Source organism: Pleuronectes platessa, chromosome 13, assembly GCF_947347685.1.
Source record: "Pleuronectes platessa chromosome 13, fPlePla1.1, whole genome shotgun sequence".
NCBI classification, from domain to species: domain Eukaryota; kingdom Metazoa; phylum Chordata; class Actinopteri; order Pleuronectiformes; family Pleuronectidae; genus Pleuronectes; species Pleuronectes platessa.
This window is the reverse complement of record NC_070638.1, coordinates 17792080-17812419: the sequence shown is the minus strand read 5'-3', so window position 1 is coordinate 17812419 and position 20340 is coordinate 17792080. Positions and strand designations below refer to the sequence as shown.

Below are 20340 nucleotides of genomic sequence, written 5' to 3'. Positions count from 1 at the left end.
AGAAACTTGCTTCTTCCAAAGCTTCTACGTAGTTCTAAACTGCTGCTCCTGTTCTCCGAAATGGAGACCAGCATGCGAGGGAGCTGCATGCGGAATCAACTGTCTTTATTGTGCTGATTTTTATTTCCCTCACATGCAAATATTTGCATAATAGCAGGGTCTGACTTCTCCAGAATTTCAGAGCAGATAAGTAGCCTACCAAAGAATGGACCTTTGCACATCTCTCGTTGTTTATTACTGTTCCCCAGGTGATCTCCTTTAATGATTGAGTGACATCATGTTTATGGCTCTTGCAGTTTATTGAGGTGTAGAACAGGCACAGAAGAGCGATGTGTTGTGCTTAATTGTATTTGTACGTTTAACATTAGGTTGATTCCAAATAACTGAACCTAAATGGTACATATACCAAAAGCTTTAGTGCCTATCACCAATGGAAGGTCCTGTGTAGGGTTTGTTTGGTATTCCTTCATTTTACATGTATTCAACCTTTTCTGTGGATGAGGAAGTTACACTTCTGCTGAATCTCATTTCAATAACTGGGATTAGTCATTCAGTGGGGGGGGGGCATTGTATGCTGGCCAAGCTTAAAAAGGTGAATTGATAACAAGAACATAACACTTCTTATGATGAAGCAATAAAAACATATGATATAATGTAATATGATTTCATGTTATGTTTGATCACACTTTCCATTGTGTGTAGGCTTCTAATCTATATATTTTTGAACTTATTTTATTTGAAGAAATTGTGATTCAAAATACAACTGTAGAAAACAGAAATAAGTATGTACGTTTTATTTTATTACATTTTTATATACAGTCTATGATTTTATTTCACTTTAAAATTGACAGTGTATGATTTTGTTGAATTTTATTTAATGTAGTGTATGACTTTATTTCCTTTCATGTTTATATACACTATTTATAGTCTATGATTTTCTTTAAGTTAATTATATACAGTCGGCTAATTCCAGGTACTCAAAGTAACCATGTTAGAGGCCATGTTTTGTTAAAACGCATTTATTTTTTAAACAATAAAAATTTTAAACATGTTTTAAGACATATAACAATCAGGAACAATATATGCATATATGTGTATTCTTGGACGCCACCATATTCCACCTTTGCCAACATTTTCTGTGAAAAGATGAGTGGGGTCAAGTACTAAATCAAGAAACATTGTGATCCAATATCAAGTAACATCATTTATATCATGAAATAAAGGACATCTATGCATCTCTGGTTTTTCAAGAGAATCGTAAACACAGAAAAAGGCTGTTACTTTTTATGAAAGCTTGAATAAGCTAACTTAGTGAAGTCCCCAGCTGTTAGGGTGGCTAGTGTGTGGCTGCCTCACCATTACAAAAAAAAATAACTAGGTATAATGTAACAGTGTGAAGTTAAGTTCACGTCCAAAGCAGTTTTCACAAGTCAAGGATTCTCTCTGTCTCTATCTCTGTGTTGTACTCTGTACATTTTAAGTGAAATAAAAGCATAAAAATAAAATAAGAATTTTATAAAATAAAACAACACTTTCTTATTTCTGTTTCTATAGTTGTATTTTTAATCAACTTTTTTTTAAATATAATACATTCTAAAATGTATAGGATAGAAGCCTACACACAATGGAAAGTGTGATAAAACATAACATGAAATCATAATATATTATATCATATGTTTTCATTGTTAACGTCATAAGAACTGTTATATTGATATTTCAAATTCTTGTTATAAATTCACCTTTTTAAGCTCATGCACCATAAAATGTCAAAGAAACAGAAATAAGATACACCTCCTAATCAGAAACATGTTCAATAGTGATGTCCCCCCCCCCCCCCCCCCCCCCCCCCCCCCAACCCACACTCAGGATACATAGTATACATCATCTATTACATGAAGATCAACGTGAATGTAATATTTGACATGAATGACAAATCCTCGTTATTGAAATAAGATTCAGCAGAAGTGTAACTTCCTCATCCAGGGTAAAGGCTGACTAAATATAAAATGACGGAATAGCAAACAAACACTACACAGGACATTACCTTGGTGATAGTGACTAAAGCTTTTGGTATATGTACCATTTAGTTTAAGTTATTTGGAATCAACCTAATGTTAAACGTACAAATACAATTTGTCAGGACTAAACTTGGAATTTACTACACGCATATTGATTTCTGTTTTCTACAGCTGTATTTTGAATCAAAAAAAATTTCAAATACATTCTAAAATATACATACAGAAGCCTAAACACATTGGAAAATGTGATAAAAAATAACATGAAGTCATATTAAATTATATGATATGCTTTTATTGCTAACTTCATTGGAAGTGTTGTGTTGAGATACAGAATGACGATACACCTCCTAATCAGGAACATGTTCAATACTGACTGGTGTAATCTTCCGTGTAAACTGTATGTCATAAATTGTATTCATTACATGAAGATAAATGTGACAGTAATATTTGCCATGAATGACTAATCCAAGTTCTTGATAAGAGACTCAGCATAGGGAACATCCTCTTCCACAGAATAGGTTATCTAAAATGAAGGAATACCAACCGAACACTACAAGGGATATTACTGTACATTGGTGAAAGTGACTAAAGCTATTGGTATATAGTGTCAGTTAATAATAATCAACCTACTGTTCAATGTAAATATACAAATTGAAATTTGTCAGGACGTATCTTTGGGAATTTACTACACAAAAATGTATTCTTGCATGCAGCCCATCTGCTGTCTATGTCAGTTGGCCTTTTCTTTTTAATGTTTTGACTCTGATGTAAGCTAATTATAAAAAAAAGTTAAAGTTCAAAATGAAAAACCCTGAAAATTGATTACCTCGAAATTGCCCAGACAAGAGATGGCCTTGCAAAATTGTCCTTTTATTAAAGCCAGAGCAGTATCAAACACATTCAGTAACTGACATGTTTTAAGAAATAACATTTCGTAAATACAATCATAACACAGGGAAGCATCATTCCTAATGCAGAAATGGTTCTCGATATGCATGTCCGAGTCAATGTACCTTGTATTCAGTTTGTGTGGTCACATGAAGCCCCCACTCAAAGTCAATGAGGTCCTTTTTAAGGGTGGACACATGGGGATTCACATTTGCTGCTTTTTTCTGGACCAGCTTCCCTGTCTCCTTGGACACCAGCTTCCCCTGACTGGACTTTGTTCTCCTCTTGAGGTTAGTGCTAATGAAGCGCATAAGAATGTCAGAACAGAAAAAGCATATAAGAGGTGTGGTATTAGTGAGTTTTAGGTGCGGTGAGTAAAGATCATTTGCAATCATTCAATAAATTGGTTATTTATTAAATACAAATTCAAAGTTAATTTGTCATTATAATGTGCCACCCAATGAATTATTAGTTTCCATGACTAGGGATGACAAAAACAACAAAGATAAGAGAATACATTATTGGGAAAGCACAACATCACATTACTTTGTGAGACAGATACTGAAAGAGAGACATTAGACTGGCTGGGAGGGTCAGGGTGTGCTTGACATTGGTAGTAGTTGCAAAAATCGGTAGAACATGGACAATGGTATCCAAATTATGAATACAAGTATGTGTACAGCCATTGTGGACATAAAAAATAATGCTGAACAAAACTTACATCAGCAGGAAGTATCAGTCCCTCTGAACTCTCATCGAAGAAGGCCATCAGCAGCTGGATGACATGAAGAGTCAGCTCCCCATCGTCAACATGGCCCACGAAAGACTTGACGAACTTGTAAATAATACACAACAGTTACATAGGAAGAGATCAGGAGAGTATAGAGCGCATGCCGAATTCACAAGAAAACAGTATTCAAAGTATTAACTGAGATATTTTTGTCACTTTCTCTGATCAAGCACAAAATAGCTTAATCTCAATACTCGCACATAACAACCTTCAGAACTCAGTTAAAGTGCATAAATCATTTTATACAGATAAAAGAAATAAAGTGTCAATGCTAAATATTACTATCTGTACACAGAGATGGGCAGTATTTCAATTACTTGTATTTGAAATACGTATTTCAAGTACTTTAAGTATTTTGTAATTTGTATTTGATAGTGCCGATACAAATCAAATGTAATTTGTAACAAAATACTTTAGAGTGGAGTAATTTAGTATTTTAAATATTCAAAATACTTTCTCCACTAATCAAAAAGCAGTTCACGAGTTCAGTCTTCAGATCTTCAAGTGCAGCAGATTGTCTGTCATGGTAAATATTTTATCTGAGTGTGACAGATGTCAACTAGCTTGGATGTATAACTTATGTCAGGGTCTGGCTACATTATATAGCCTATTGTATATACATGGTGATGGTTTTAATATCAAACTAGCGATAGATGCTAACATGCTAATGACGCTAGGATGCTGGCTATGCTAATGCATAGCTAGTGTTTAGCAAGTTAAGTTATCAGTTGAGTAGCTAGCTATAGGAAGAGGGAGATTAGGAGCTTGTGTGTTCATGATAACCTTATCTAGAGACGTCTGACCATCTAATCTTGCACTGTATTACAAGTTCTGCTTTGTCTTCTCAATGTGAATGTCATAATGCCATATCAATGGTTGGGTCTCAAGAACCAAAATGGAAAGGATTATTATGTCATAAATATGTCAGTGTGAATATTACACTTAACACTGTAATATATAACTATGGCCTACCATGCCTCTGGCCAATGTAAGAGAGAAATTAGTAGGCTACCACGCCACTGGCCAAGGTTCAGTAAAAGAGAAGTAAGTAGGCTACTCACTTGTTTAGTTATTTTTCTGTGCAGAACTTTATGTACAGTAATTTATTTAGGCTATTTACCTGTGTAAAACTGGTTTTAATTCTATATTTTGCTTTAATAGTATACATAGGCCTAATGTGTGATGCTATCCATATGTGAGGAATATTTGTTTTTGGGCTGTTTACCCATTAATCTATATATATATATATATATATATACACACACAGTGGTGGCCAAAATTATTAGAACACCTTTAGAATCTGACAAAATTGACTTTTTTTGCCTCCAAATCATGATTTAATGTCATAATGTTCATGAAACATGCAGGTGGTTGCTCTGAGCACAAACAAATAACAGATGAAGTGAGTCCTACTGATTTTATCCACTTTTAACTTTAATATTTGGTACGTCCACCTTTTGGAGCAATTACAGCAGCACATCTCTCTGGCATAGTGTCAATATATTTCCTAAGAACCTCAACCCTCATTTTATCCCATGCCTTCTGCAACTCAAGCCAAAAGCTTTCCTTTGAATGTACAATAGATCTGTCCAGTTTATTATGTTTTTTATCAGTTTACCAATTTTCTCAGATCCTAATGGTGTTATAATAATTTTGGCCACCACTGTATATATATATACGTAATCAATCAAGTTGTTGTCTTTTATTAGCTCTGCTTAGTTACACTGACATTCCGTGACTGTTCTTCCTTTTTGTGGGGTTCACCAGAGCTTTGTGTAAATTATACAGCCCAAACCTGAATGCTCTGCTATACCAAATTGTGAGAAAACAGAAAATCCAGAAAAAGTATTTCCTATATTTCAATTACAAAATACATGTATTGTATTTTGTTACATTTTCTGGCACCAGTATTTTGTATTTTATTTTGATACATTTATTTGAGGGGTATTTTGTATTTTGTATCAAAATACATTTTGATGTATTTTTGCCCATCTCTGTCTGTACACATGTCAATTCACAAAATGCCGTCTACATTTAAATGATAAGCTAGAAAATTTAACTTAGTTTGTTGATTTGACTGCTGAGAGATGAAATCCTGTTGCCATGAAAATCAAATAAATCGACACAGTTTCGTATTATACTGTGAACTTGTACAGTAGCTGGCTGTTGATATTTCTTTCCGCAAAGGCATCAACATTTACAGTATTCAACTGTATTTACGAAGAACAGTATTTTACTGTAGCAAATTTCCTGTATTTTTACAGTAATTTGTTACAGTGTATAGTCTAGTACGTCATTTTTATTTATATACAGTCCATACATTTATTTTAATTTGGTTTATACAGTCTATTATTTTTATTTTATATACAGTCCATGATGTTCTTTTAATTTGGTATAAACAGTCTATTATTTTATTTTATATACAGTCCGTGATTTGATTTTAATTTGGTATATACAGTCGATCATTTTATTTTATTTTATATACAGTGCATTATTTTGTTTTAATTTGGTATATACGGTCTATAATTAGTTTTTTACACAGTCAATAATGTCATTTTTATTTGTTATAGTCAGTTTATTATTTTACTTTATATACAGTCCATGACGTTATTTGTATTTGGTATAGATAGTTTATTATATTATTAGATTTTATACTCAGTATATGATTTGATCTTAATGTGGTATATATTTCTTTCTTTTATCTATTATTTTATTTTGTGTCGTTGCGTCGTGGCGGTGACGTCACACCGGTGGCGGAAGTGTCCCACACGTCATCTGTCATCCTGGTAGCAGCAGCAGCAGCAGCGACTTGTTTCCACTAAAACTAGTTTCAGCCGTCGTCAGGGGAAGTGAAGTCAGCTCCTGTTCAACATGGACGAAGACGTGTTGACGACACTGAAACTGTTGATAATTGGAGAAAGTGGAGTCGGGAAGTCCAGGTCGGTCGCTGTTTGTAGCTGAGCTAACTGTTAGCTTGTTGTGACTGTTGATATTCTTCTCGTGTTGATGAAGCTAATAATGCTAATGTTGTTTTACTGCCTGTTTCTTCACAACAACTGAGGCAAACAAATGTCTTGTGTGTGACTGTACAAACCTCAGGTTACATAAACAGTTGCATAACCATGGCCAGGTGTTACTGCCCCGCAGGAAGTTAGCTTGGTGTCATGTTGCTTTTCATGGTCAACATCACAACTGTGTAGCTGTTAGCATCTTCACGTAAAAATACTTAAACATACACGAAATACACGTAGAGAGCACACACACATACATACACACACACATATATATATATATAGTCAAAGACAATATAACTGTTGTCAAACATATATAGGGGAATATATAACAGTCAGTGACTGGACAAATATGACAAATGGGTTAGAAAACACAGACACACACACACACACACACACACTCTAAAAGTTAGGAGCAAATACTTAAATGTCCAGTGTGTATTCAGGGGATTCTACATAATAAAAACACACTTACACAAACCTCCTCACACTCCCAAAATGTGGGAATGAATCTCAATAACAAGATGTTTAATGTACAGCTTCCTTGCTTTACCACAGTGCATTCTCTAAGTGATGATTTAAAGTTATTTATAAGTAGTCTAAGGAGGGTTTGGGATCTTCACACTCCTGACACCTTTGCCACAGCTGTTAGTCAACTCACCAACACCCAATGCACTGCTCACTGCCATGTTCTCTGTCATTCTCCAACAGTCTCCTTCTGAGGTTCACAGAAGATACGTTTGATCCGGAGCAGTCGGCCACCATAGGTTTTATACACTCACACACAACCCATGTTATTCTATACATAGACTTATGGAAAGTAGATTAGTCTGAGTCTTTTCTCTGTCTTCTCTCTGGCTGATCAGGTGTGGACTTCAAGGTGAAAACACTCGCTATAGATGGGAACAAAGCAAAACTCGCCATATGGGTAAGACAGGAGGAGTCTTTGAGTGTTGTTTGTGTCAGGAAAAACACGGTGAAGTACACGGTTTGTCCACAAGATGACGACATTGCTCAGGCTAAATCACATGGAAAAAATGTTAAAACGTCACATTAAAGGAAAAATGGAATAGAAGAAAACAACTAACTCTTTTAACGTGTGTGTGCGCGCACGTAGGATGATGCAAGAGCTCAAAAAGCCTTAGGAGGAATCAGATGCCACTCAGTAAATTTATCTGAGGCATCAGTCGAAAGGCTTAATCTACAATGTACTTTAACGTTGTATAGTTTTCAGTTCAGTTTGTTCTAAGCATAGCAATACAGTTATGCCTTGTGTGAAAAGGAACTATATGTGAATTAGATTTTGTCAGTACTTCCATTGCTCTTTTATTGTGGCTTTTTTTTTAATGAAATCCCTGATCAACCCTGTTTTTAACATAAGAACTATACAAAGTGAATATTTCCCTTGGACAGAGTCCGATTCACGGTGGGACAGCCCTGAGACTTTGTAGACTTGTAGGAGCACGCATCACAGTCACAGGGTCTGTTGAGCGAGGACGCTGTGACTGGGCTGATGTACCTGTTGGTCCCAAAAGTTTACGGTCATGGAATCTCTTCCTTCCTTCACTTCTGCAGGACACAGCTGGACAGGAAAGGTTTCGCACCCTGACTCCCAGCTATTACCGTGGTGCACAAGGAGTTATTCTGGGTAAACAATTTGTACTTAAAAAGCTATATATTTATTTTTTAATTCCAGACAAAGAGATCTCTTCATACCTCTCTGTTTCTTCTTTTGTCTATTTTCATGGTGTTATTCATACTAATCCTACTTTCAACACAATAGTATTGTCAGCCACTATTTTTGTTTTATGTTTGCTTGTACCTTTGGTGACCTAGAATCTGACTCGAGTAAATACTTGAACAGTAGATTAAAGGGAAAGTTCACTGAAAAATGAAAATCCACTCATTATCCACTCACCGCTATGCCGATTGAGGGGTGGGTGAAGCGTTCAGTCCACAAAACATGGTCCATGATAAAACAACAGAAAGAGCAGTACAGGCCTCCATACTGCTCATGTGGTGTCATCCAAGTGTCCGCAAGCCCCGACATTCATATTCGTCTTGATTCGTCATTTACACCGTGTATTTGGCCTAAAAGTCTACTGGAAGTGGCTAAGCTAGCGGACGTTACCCTGTCCCACAGTCCATGAATGCACCTCATAGTCAAATATCAGCAGACCTTTAGGCACGAAGTTAATGACCTCGTTTTGAGTCGAATATGAATGACGGCGCTTGTGGACACTTGGATGACACCACACGAGCAGTATGTGTTGTGTTTTTCTTCTGCTGTTTTATTACGTCTGAAGAAGGACTCACCATTGACTCTACTTGTTTTGGATTCTGCTGCAACAAAGTTTGTTTAAACTCCAGAAGTGTTTTGTGGATTCAAACCTCCACAACTTTACCCCTCCTTCATCACATGTCCAAATTGAACCAACACTGCTCTTCCCTGGGCCAGTATTGATACATCTGCCAAGTGTAAAGTCAATGAGATGAATGGTACATGAGATTTTGGTCTTTTGTCGTATTAGTAGGTCTAGATTGTCTTAACTAAACATATTGATAATAATCATATGTATACATTCATTGACTGTCTTACTCTCCTTCTCTTCCTGTTTCACAGTCTATGACGTCACAAAGCGCGACACTTTTACCAAACTTGAAAACTGGCTGAATGAATTAGAAACCTACACCACACGCAATGACATAGTGAAAATGCTGGTCGGGAACAAAATAGATATGGTGAGTGACTTTGTTCAGAATACACTTTACCATTAGCCCATATCCTTTCTACAACATTTTCAGTCCAAGACTGAATCATCAGTTTATTTGCTTTTCAAATGCAGTATTTCTTCTATGTGGTTGAATGGGTTTGAGAATAAAAGAAAGCAGCCATAGTTGCTTTGTATTTTTCAACAAGAGTGAAGTTTATTATGTTTAAACATAATATTTATTAACCATGTGTGTATTGTGCTCCACAAAGAGAAAATGACAGAGAATGTGTGTTTGGTTTTCAGGACGATCATGAAGTGGAAAGAAATGAAGGCTTGAAATTTGCGCGGAAACACTCCATGCTTTTTATTGGTAAGTGTCCATGTTAGAGTCGAATCAGATGTGGTCAGACATGGTCATTTAAACTAACAGAGCCATAACATTTAAGTTAAAGCTATTAAAACTTACCGTACTCTACTTAAAAGTCAGAAATATAATTGCAAATTTGGAACAAGTCCAGACATCACTCAGTGAAAGTTGTGTTTTTATTTTGGGTTTGTTGCGTTGTTTATGCTCCGTTGGGTTTTCTGTAAGTGCTGCACTGAAAGATGCAGCCACTGCAGATGAAGTGCATTGTGATTCAAATCTAGCGGGCTTTCATTTATCAAATCCATGTCTACACGTGTTTCTGATTCTCATCTCCAATCTGCCCGGCTCCGGGAAATTAGGTTAACATTTCTGTGGAGTTTCCATTTTAGAGCGGCTAAATTGAGGGGTTTTGAAAGGGGCTGGGGAAGAAGATGTCATGGATTTTAATCTGCAGTCAGGATGTCTTCATCCCAATCCTGATTATCAAATGAAGTCATTTTCATACTTTATATTCTCATCAACACATGGTCATTTCTAAAATCTTAGTCGTTGGTGTTGTGCCATTTTAAATAGGAAGATGTTTTGGAGTTAAGTTAGGTTGTGCCTCTGCTGAAACCCATTTTTGAAAGAGCTCTGCTGTTCTTTGACTAAATTCATAAATCCTGGTGGTTCCTTTGTACAGAGGCTAGTGCAAAGACCAAAGACGGAGTCCAGTGTGCCTTTGAGGAGCTTGTGGAGAAGATCCTCCAGACTCCAGGGCTGTGGGAGAGTGAAGGCCAAGGTCAGAAGGTCCGTCTGGGGGACCAGCAGGAGGGCGGCGGTAGGGCATGTGGAGGATACTGCTCTATACCCTGAAACTGAGAAAAATGAAAAACTAAGCACCAGCTTGATAGGAATGACTACGCACTAGAACCAGAGAGGAAAAGAAAAGGAGAGGTGGAGGTGGATAGATACTTATTATTAAGGTTGGAGTAGTTCTGTTGGTCAAATGGACTTTGCTGTTTGCACACTTCATTTTCAACCTGTCATCTCTTCCGTCACTACTTTCTCTTTAAAACATGAATGAATGGATCATTTGAGAAGGATATGTTATAGTATTATTATGCATATTTCAAATGAAGCTCACCATGCCAAGTTTACGTATGTCATACCAGTACATGTCTGGTTAGAATTGATCTCATAGGCAGCAGTGATTCTGTTGTACATTAGGGGATCAGGTTAATAGGGTAGTGCCTGTAACATGAACTAATTTGTCTCTTAAGGTATATAGCCTGTCAATTTTTAATTCAAAATGACCGAATATAATCAATATGGAAGTCTGATAGAGATCTCATTTACCTCCAGGAAAATGCTTGTCCTGCTTGCGCTTTGTGATTTGCAAACGTGCACTTATATGTCGCTGCAAAATAATAAAAGTTTATTAAAAACATAACACATCACCCTGACTGAAGATGGTAGTGGAGGAGACTTCAGTCTCTCATGACGTGGCAGGAAAGGTGAGGAGGATCCCAAAGATGACATAACACAATGGATCACTGTTACAGACTCCAGTTTTAATTTTACTACAAACGATTCGGTAAATGTAAATTAAAAAAAGTACATGCTTTCAAATTAAATGTTTTCATCTCTAAAATATGCAACACAATCATTTTTATTTAGGCTTTTCTGCAACCAAACCTGTCTTTTGTTTTTTCCCTCTGTCTCTGAAGGCTGACCTAGAAGAACAACAACAGTATTTCGAGCTCTCAATTCAATTCACTTGAGCTCACTGTTATTCTGCCTCTAGGTGTTTGTTCTCAAACCGATTCTGTACGTCTTTCTTTATTCTGTGTGTTGTTGTGGTCCATAAAATGTCCCACTGACTTGCTGAAGGCATTTCTCACACATCGTTGTATGAGTATTCCTGAGAGCTTTGTTTTTTTTTCCTGTTAGTGGTATATATTTGATGTATTCTTTTCTATTTGTTTGACCTCTATTTTTTCTTAATTGACCCTTTTCCCCGTCTTTTACCCCATTACTTCTCCCCGCATCTGTTTGAACAATAAGCAGTAATATGTTGAGTGATATCTGCCTTAACCATTGAATGATATTCACTAAAGTTATGGTCGTAACGTTTGTATCGTTTCAAAATGAAATAAACGACAGCCCCCAGATGCCGTCACTCAAGACTAACGATTGTTTAATTGCCGTTTGAGCTCTGCCATTTAGTTCCGTATTGCGTGGCCGTCGGCCTAATCAAAAGCAGGTTCGCAGTGGAAACAGGACTGAGGTGCTCTTTCCATGATACTGTGTTGATGACTAGCCTTGTCATACATGCGACGATGAAAACATCCTTTGCAGGAAATGTCAGGAAAAAAAGACCAAATCCAGGACACGAGTGGAAAAATCCTGTTAATCATGTTTTGTAAAATGGTCCCAGAGGGCAGTGTGATTACAAGCTTATGTTTGGTGTCAGGATGTCCCTCGATGGAACAGGACGCTCCCCGCAAATCCTCTCTCCGCTGAGGGAGAGTGGACCAGACATTCTTCTGAGGCTCAGCATCTCCTCCATGTTTCCAGTATGTAAAGCTTTTGGCAGTTGACCCTGTAATGAGGTCAGAGGATTCCTGAGAGCGTATTTGTCATGAAAGTAACAAAAGAGTTGCGTGTTTCACTCATCATAATGATGTTCTCTTGGTGAGTGGAAAGACAATAACACTTATATACAATAAGTTGATAGGATGTTTTTATTAGCAAACACCTATATAAACATCCAGCAGACATGATGTGACATGAGCTGTATTCATGTCTCTGTCCATTTATTTCTCTATGTCTCTCAAGCTAAATGCTCCTCTATGTTCACGAGCTAGTTGTGTGGTGCTGGGACTGAAAATGGGGTTGACAGTGAGTGGCGAGTCGTACCAGTGTCTGTATTGTCGACGTGTCTCCATTTGCACAATTGTTTCAAAGATTTGGCTAAAATCTGACAACCTCTTTCCACTCCATGATCACTTCTACACAGACTGTGGCTCAGTTGGAGCAGGTGGAGATGTGTCATCCATCTTTATTTGCAGTCATCAGCGGAAGCAAAACAATGAGTACAATTAGGCTATGAAGCTAAATAGAGATCAGGCATTAATTACAGTAGGGGTATTGTTTCTGCACTATAAGAGACTCTTGTTACATCACATTCTATATGATCAATTCATTATATACAAATATATCTGCTGGAGTAAATTGCTAATTTGCTGGCTGTCTGGGACTAGTTAAACTAGAGTTGTTTATATAGCAGATTACAGTGATTATTATATTTGGGCTCATCTCTATAAAAGTGATTCCTTGAACAGTAAACACAGCCATTTGATTACAGATACATTGATCATGGAGGTTCACTGTGTGTTTTTAGCCTTGTCCATTGTGCTCTTTTCTCTAAACTTGCCTCCCTGCTCAGTCCAGCTTGCCACACTTCTGCTCATACTACAACCTTTGAAATATGGCATTCAAAGGGATATATTGAAACTGTGAGACCCACAATTACACATGAAAACTACCACTAAATACAGCTCAGTAAAACAGAACTGCTGCTTGAGCCACTGCCGGGCAATGATCTAAAGCAAACGACTGGTCAAGAGATTTCACATTGGGTTTATTCAAATAGCTGCTGTCAAAAATAAGCAGTGGAGGATAATCCAGTCTCATTGAAGTTAATATAACTTACTGCAACAGGGGCCAATAGGAGGGCATTAGGAACACAGCAAAAAATATCCAACTGTGTTAGTTTTTTTTATTGTACAATGTAAAAAATATTGGAAACGTCAAAGTTTATTAGCTGTACAATATAACAGGGGCTGTACATTTATTCCAAGGCACTTAAGCATCTGGTATTCCTATATGGAGCAGTGTCTTTGGACCAGGCGCTGACGTTTAAGGCCTACACTCTGTTTGCCAGGGTCATTTTGACAGTCTGGACCTCCGCGATATGAGAGGACCTCTGGATAATGCGGCTGGTGAGAATGGGCCCTGTGGTGCAGCTCTGCCTCAGAGAAGAGGGGGCGCCTGCAACACATGTCCTGTCCATGATAGTTGTCCTCGCTATAGAGAAGGGCTCCCGGGTGCAGCTCTGCCCTTTGGCAGCGATTGGCACTGTAGCGCTGCCTCGGTCGCCCGCGTGGCTCTGCCCTTGGGCCAAGTTGGTCAGAGCCACAGCGGCGTGGATCTCCCTCCAGCCTTGGTCGTCTCGTCTCTGCTGGCCGCGCTCCTGCTGCTGGTCCCTGTGAAAATATGAGAGAAACAGCTGCATGAGGTGGAACATCACCTCACCTCTTGCCTGAGTTAACCTGGAAAAAACTAACCGCTGCAGCGGTTTTAGAAATCCTGAGCTGGCATGGATATTTCCCCTCGGGGATGAATAAAGTAATCTATCTATCTATCTATCTATCTATATCTCCTCTTGATAAAAAGCCAGAATAGTTATGAATTATTCAATTTCTAGGAACAATGGCCAAATGAGATTATAATTGTTGTTGTTTTTCAAGTTGAAAAGTGGAAAAAGCTGATAGAGAATAATTATACGTACCTGTCACAGTTAGTTGGCGTATAGTCCATTGTATCTGTGACAGAGGAGAAAAACATTCATGTGAAGATGCCACAAATTGAAGATACTTGATATCATTGAATATTTAAAGGTCAATCAGTGTTTGGACGAGGCTTCTGTATGATGGCGGATTATATTCATGTGTGAATGGTTTTGATTCAAAGCATATGTGTGAGGATTTAGGTTTGGATTCATTTTGTGTGCTTGTGCATATCAATGGGTTGATTGTGTTTTTATGCATCTCGGAGTATCAGGGGTCAGGCTGCAAAAACCCCTCTAGCACCTGTAAAAGCTGCTCTATATTGTGTCATTTATTTTCTGAGCTCAAGATTAAATCATATTGATGGGCACGGGAGAACCTCTCTTCATCTGTGGAAGACATTGCTCCCAAAAATCTGAAATCAAACCACAGTATATCTGGCTATTTAGGCTAAAAATGACTGTGGCACATATTGCTTGCACAATATCTGTTTGCGGTCCTTGCACAAGTGTGCGTTATACAAAGCTAATATTTTCCATTCCAGTTTTGGACTATTGCCTTTTTTCCATGGAGCAGATAGAAACTGGTCAAAACCAATTATTTTCTTCATAGAGCAATAGACAAAGAAATTAGAGGCCCTCAGTGAGACATAGTCTTCCAGTGCTAACGGCTCACAGGGTCCCGCTCGGATTTCTTCAACCAGCCTGAGGCCAAGAGCAACTACTTGTTGATAGTAAATCATTTTGCACTTTTATGCTTTTTTTGCTACTGATTGTCCCCACACATTTCTCTCCTCAGCCATAACATGCTTCGCCAAGAACGTGCTTCTGTGCCTCTGTTTTATTTATTACCATGAAAAAACATTGTTTTACCTCTGGTGAGTTTCAGATTTACAGCAGGGATCAGTTGCAGAGTTTTTACGATCAGTGATGAAGTTGCACAGTTTTTTTTTAATATATATATATATACATATATTACATTGTGCCGCACAAGAGCAGTGTGCTGTAATTTCATGATAAATCTTACATCAAATTTTATTTATCAAATAAGGAAATAAGATATATTTTAGGAAATAAAATGTATGATCTAATGTTTTTACAGTAAACATGATACTATATGTTAAAGTGGGTTAGCTTGGGTAAACAAAAAGGACTGGAAACAGGGGAAAGCTTGGTTGGTCTCTGTCTGAAGGTAAAGGCATTTGATATAGCACCTTGAAAGCTCACTAATAAAAACTTTATTTTATGAGGTTATTCCCTATAAAAACTAAAGTGTAGAAAGATTTTCCAGTTTGAGGTATGTATGAAAATTGTTTACCACCTTCAAATAAATGACTTTGATTGTTGACACACTAAGGAATTAAGTTTTATCAACTTAAACAGGTTATATTAACAAAATTGCCAACTTTATTTAAAACATCTTTTGTTGTTGTGGTAAAAAGCAAGTCCAGCTCATGTAAAACCACAACAGATTGTTTTCATTATTTGTTTTTTTTGTACTAATCAAACAAACTCAATATACCATGGCAATTATGTTCCTTTATTTTTTTTGGTAGATTTATATATTCCATCTTTGGACAGAGCCACCTAGCCTATTCCCCTCTTCATTATCCTGGCTCCAGCTAACGGTTATGAAGTAGGTATTGATCTTCTCATCTTACCCACAGAGAGTCAATAAATATATTTAAATTTGTATGAAAAGCTTTTTGTTTACAAGACAGGATCTAACTTTATATTGCTGCAATAAATCCTCAATGATATAATGTCTGCATCAGCTGATTTAGGTCTTGGGTGTTCTCCCGCTACGAGTTCAAATCCCCTCGTGCCCCAAAGTCAATGACCTTCAGTCATTCTCACAGGTGTGCCACTGGGATCCACACAGGAAAACAACTGGGCACTGAAAAAAGAATGTAACAGTGTTTTCTTATACTGTGAATAAGTAGAGACTCCCCTCTCAGCATGCACGTTTTCATTTGAAACTAAATGGGTGGAAAACGCAGCGAGGCGTTCCTCCAGATATAGTTTTGCCACTCTGTGTCTAATAAAACACGATTCTAGTCACATTTATGGCTCTCCAGCCTTTTTAAGGGAAATACTCCACTTGATGTGAGTACCACATTATAGGCTGCAAACATACTCATATTCCTGTACAGCAATAACAGCACTTACACAAACTGTTCCCTCAGACTTCCCATTAATATGTTTAAAGTGTCCTTGTACGACACCGTGCTGTGGCATCACTCATTAGTCCATCTTGAGGGTTAGCTGTCGCCTGAGCCTTCTCCCAGACGGAATATACACGTGTTAATGGTGTCGGTGCCTGTAATGAATCTGGCAGGTCGACTTTCCACTTCACCTCACGGAGGTGCCGCAAACACCCTCAACATGGCAAGCAGGGATTCATTAGAGCTATACACAAAACTGTCTACAGCGCCAAAGACACAGAGAACCCCTCAAATACAAAAGGAATAAAAAGAATAGTTGTCCGCATATTCTTTGCTTTCTTGTTGAGAGATAGATGAGAAAAGTGATACCACTCTTATATCTGTGCTGCTAATATCAAGCATATGCAGGATTATTTTTAGCCCAGCACAAGTACTGTAAAACTACAACTTGTTGTTTTTATATTCCATTTTTTTTGTAGCTCAAGTAAATAATATAACTTCTTGGTACATGGACCAAACCAAATAGTTAAAATAGAAGTCAAATACATATTTCTCAATAATGCTTCCTATCATTTCAGGCAGTTCTTATCAGTCTGAAGTTTATATTATGTATTTGATTCTTTTCAAAATGAAGTGAAACATCATGATAGACAACTGAGAGCCAGAACAGTCTATCATAATGGCCACGAAATAGCTAGCCTAGTGCATAAGCTCTTATTGGCTAACTTTTACAATTAAGTTTTTCATAATTTTAATGAAATATGCTAATTAGCTAATTGCAGGTAGATGGATTTGCCACCTTTAGGTAATGCCAGGCTAGTTTAACCTGTTTTCAGCCTGTGTGCTCAGCCAAGTGGCTGCTACCTTCATATTGAGTTCACGTTCATGTGCAAGTGTATTGTCTTATCACTGTTTGTAATGAATGAGGTAAATGAGAATTCTTGTATTACTAGTGTTAAATTCCTATGAATGCCTATTAAATACTTAGTATTACATAGTTATTATTATGTTATTATAAATAAAAACCTAATCTTATTGTTTAATTAAAGAATATGCATTGATGTTGCACTTCAGAAGTTCACTATTCCTGTTAATGCACTCGCCTCTTTAGTTTGTGAATTATCCTGGAGTCATTCAAGCTGAGGGCCAGTTTGAGGTTAATCTGAGTTTCCCGGATACAGATTAAGACTTGTCACGGACTATAAAAATATCCTTTAAATAACCTGCTTTACACTCGGAATGTTTTTGCCAGGACATAAAAAGGAACTTTAAACATGTCCGGTTTAATTTCAGAGTGAAACTATGAGATGTGCTAAAGAGAAGAAATGGTTTCAAAAGCTCTCATGGTGTAGATGTAAATTTAGATTTTATTTTGAGGTCGGAAAGTGACACTTGGGACAGGAAGGCTGCCAAAGCCTTCATGAGTCCAGGAAACCAGGCTACACCCTCAAACACGGACGGGAGAAGCCAAGAATTCTCTCACAGGTGAGCAGCAGCTCTTACAGTCGCTCCACGAGACGTCTTCAGTGCTTTACTGACAAACAGCAACAATTTTTACATGTTGGCTGAGGTTTCCACCCCTCACCCTGGGAAGAATAAAGTCTCAGACATTGTGTAATTGTCCTTGAGACTGGACTGGACATTTCCACCATGGCAGCAAGCTGAGGCGGAACAAATGGCACATTCTAGTGTATGGAAATTATATTTGCGGTGCGTAGCGGCAGCCAGCGCAAACTCCATCCAATTTTAAAATGAGCGATTTCAGCATCTGCACGAGTCTTTATTAGTGATGTTTGCAGAAGCTTTGGCTGCAGGTACCACGGCAGATTTGCGGGTTGTCGGTGCACCGGGGTCCCTAGAGGTCTGAAAGGGCAGCCGGGTGTCAATCCCCTTCCCAGTTCCACTGTAACTTTATAATTGAATCGCGTTGAGCTTCTGGCTGAGGGTGGAATGCCAAACATTTCTTAATGTCAGTGAGCTGTGAGGAGCCATGTGGACATGTCTGTTCCTTCTACTCTTATTTTACTGGACACTGTGGTGTGTTGAAAATTAACTTAGGGGAAGTAGAGTGACGAATAATTTCATTACATTCACTATAGATCTGCTATTATGAAGGAAGATGATTTAATCATTTATGTGGACAGGGGATTACATCATAAATGTATTCTTAATCTGGAGTGGATTTGATTGCTTAACTTGTCACGATTATGCACGATGATGCTGGGTTATCATAATATGTCACACATACAGTACATTAATACTAATATAATAAGTTTTTACACATGTCGAGTGCAGATCTATTTCCATTGCAGGATTAAAACAGTTATTTCTCTCACCCATGTGGTAGACAAAGTTTGTCTCAGTCTCAAAGGACGACGCCGGGGACACGACACTTCGATCACATTCGTTGGAGCTGAACGACCCGGAGTGACTCCTCCTCTTGCGGGAAGAGGTGACGCCATCAGCCTTCGCTGCCATCATGTGCCGCAGGGTGTCGTTTAGATACCGGTTCAGTAAACCGCTCTTGTATTTTGACGGGGGCGACGTGCTGTCGTCACTGTTGAGGGAGTCCGCCATGGCGAGGACGCTGCCCTGTTTCTCAAGCACGCTCTTGTGGGAGGACGACCTGCCATAGTTTGACTGGCTGATGGGAGTTTGTAAGGGACACTCTTCATCTGCAGCAAAGGAAACACAACATTCTTGAGATAGGAGATGTTACAAACTATCCTGCTTTTTCCAGGGGCACAGGTTTGAGATCTGAAACTCTCACCATCTGAGTCGGTGTCGTCACTGCACACGCTCAGCCTTTCAGCGTTTCCCTGGATGTATTTATTATAAAGTTTGATCCTCAGGGCCCAGCTCAGGTCTGGCTGTCTCACTGTGTTCTTGAGCCTTCGCCTGGCATTAGCAAACCAGTTGGAAACCTGCACAGACGCACCTTGTTACAGGAAACTGGTGCAACACTCAACTGCCTTAAATCCTTCATCTCCTCTTTTGATTTTGTTATGCACAGGCTCATCTCACCTGTACGAGTGTCATGTGTGACCCCAGAGCCAGCAGCACCTTCTCCGTCTTGGTGGGATACGGGTTGTCTCGGTGTTTGTACAGCCAATGTTTCAGGGGTCGGGCCATGTCCTGCAGCACCTGTCTCTTGTGGCGAACTTTGACCCCACCCAGACGAGACCTGCAGGAGTCAGGAATCACTGAATGGATTCACTAAGGTCACCTGCAAAGCCCTCTCTTTAAACTATGACACTGATACAACAACAGAAAGATAACTAACCCCTCCCGTAAGAGCCAAATAAATACATTCTACATTTAATAATACATTTGCACAATATAATGCTCTTGCTATTATAGCAAATCTCTTAAGAACTCAGTTAAGTCATTTTAGCAACATTATGGAAAGTAGGCAAGTTCTCTTAATCTTTCTGACTTTTATATTATATTATGTTATATTATATTTAAATCCTTACCCACATCTCCTGTATTCGGCTGTACAGCCGGTTTGATCGGTGTCCTGACATTGCAGCAGGTCTGAGTTCTGTCCGTCTGTGAAGCTGCTCTGAGGTAATTCGACACAGGTCAACCTGCTCCTCTCCTCTGAGCGCCTGTTGTCCTCCAGACCACGCACGGTGTCCATTCTTGAGATGTCCTCGATCAACAGGTGCACCAGAAGACTTCCAGATGTAGATACAAGCAGTAAGTTCCCATCCTTCACACACTCAGTGTAGGAGTAATTTAGAAAAAGGCATAAAAATAGGTCCCTTGCTGTTCTGTCTGTGGCCGCGGGAAGCTGTGCCCGAGAAGAAAGTTGATGATGACAGACTCTGAT

General features: G+C 38.3%; 2 protein-coding genes across 2 annotated transcripts; one reads left to right on the top strand and one right to left on the bottom strand.

The window, feature by feature from the left end:
• The first annotated feature begins 6442 nt into the window (after positions 1-6442).
• LOC128454599 (ras-related protein Rab-18) lies at positions 6443-11949 on the top strand. Its single transcript, XM_053438032.1, has 7 exons — positions 6443-6635; positions 7419-7474; positions 7574-7635; positions 8283-8355; positions 9331-9449; positions 9725-9791; positions 10471-11949. Exons 1-7 carry the CDS (start codon positions 6568-6570, stop codon positions 10641-10643), a joined length of 618 nt encoding a protein of 205 aa, XP_053294007.1. The 5' UTR covers positions 6443-6567; the 3' UTR covers positions 10644-11949.
• Positions 11950-13606: 1657 nt separating this feature from the next.
• On the bottom strand, positions 13607-20334 carry LOC128454598 (homeobox protein Mohawk). Its single transcript, XM_053438031.1, has 6 exons — positions 19982-20334; positions 19530-19689; positions 19276-19429; positions 18842-19180; positions 14344-14377; positions 13607-14038 (listed from the first exon to the last, which is right to left on the bottom strand). Exons 1-6 carry the CDS (start codon positions 20146-20148, stop codon positions 13699-13701), a joined length of 1194 nt encoding a protein of 397 aa, XP_053294006.1. The 5' UTR covers positions 20149-20334; the 3' UTR covers positions 13607-13698.
• Positions 20335-20340: the final 6 nt, after the last annotated feature.

Bases quoted from the DNA above. Each gene is read 5' to 3' on its own strand.
- LOC128454598 (XM_053438031.1), bottom strand. From the start codon at position 20,148: ATGGACACCGTGCGTGGTCTGGAGGACAACAGGCGCTCAGAGGAGAGG. The intron at 19,181-19,275 runs GTGAGAGTTTCA...CCTTTGCTGCAG, and splicing joins TGACGACACCGACTCAGATG to ATGAAGAGTGTCCCTTACAA. The intron at 14,039-14,343 runs GTACGTATAATT...ATATTTTCACAG, and splicing joins ACGCCAACTAACTGTGACAG to GGACCAGCAGCAGGAGCGCG.
- LOC128454599 (XM_053438032.1), top strand. From the start codon at position 6,568: ATGGACGAAGACGTGTTGACGACACTGAAACTGTTGATAATTGGAGAA. The intron at 7,475-7,573 runs GTTTTATACACT...CTGGCTGATCAG, and splicing joins GGAGCAGTCGGCCACCATAG to GTGTGGACTTCAAGGTGAAA. The intron at 9,792-10,470 runs GTAAGTGTCCAT...TCCTTTGTACAG, and splicing joins ACACTCCATGCTTTTTATTG to AGGCTAGTGCAAAGACCAAA.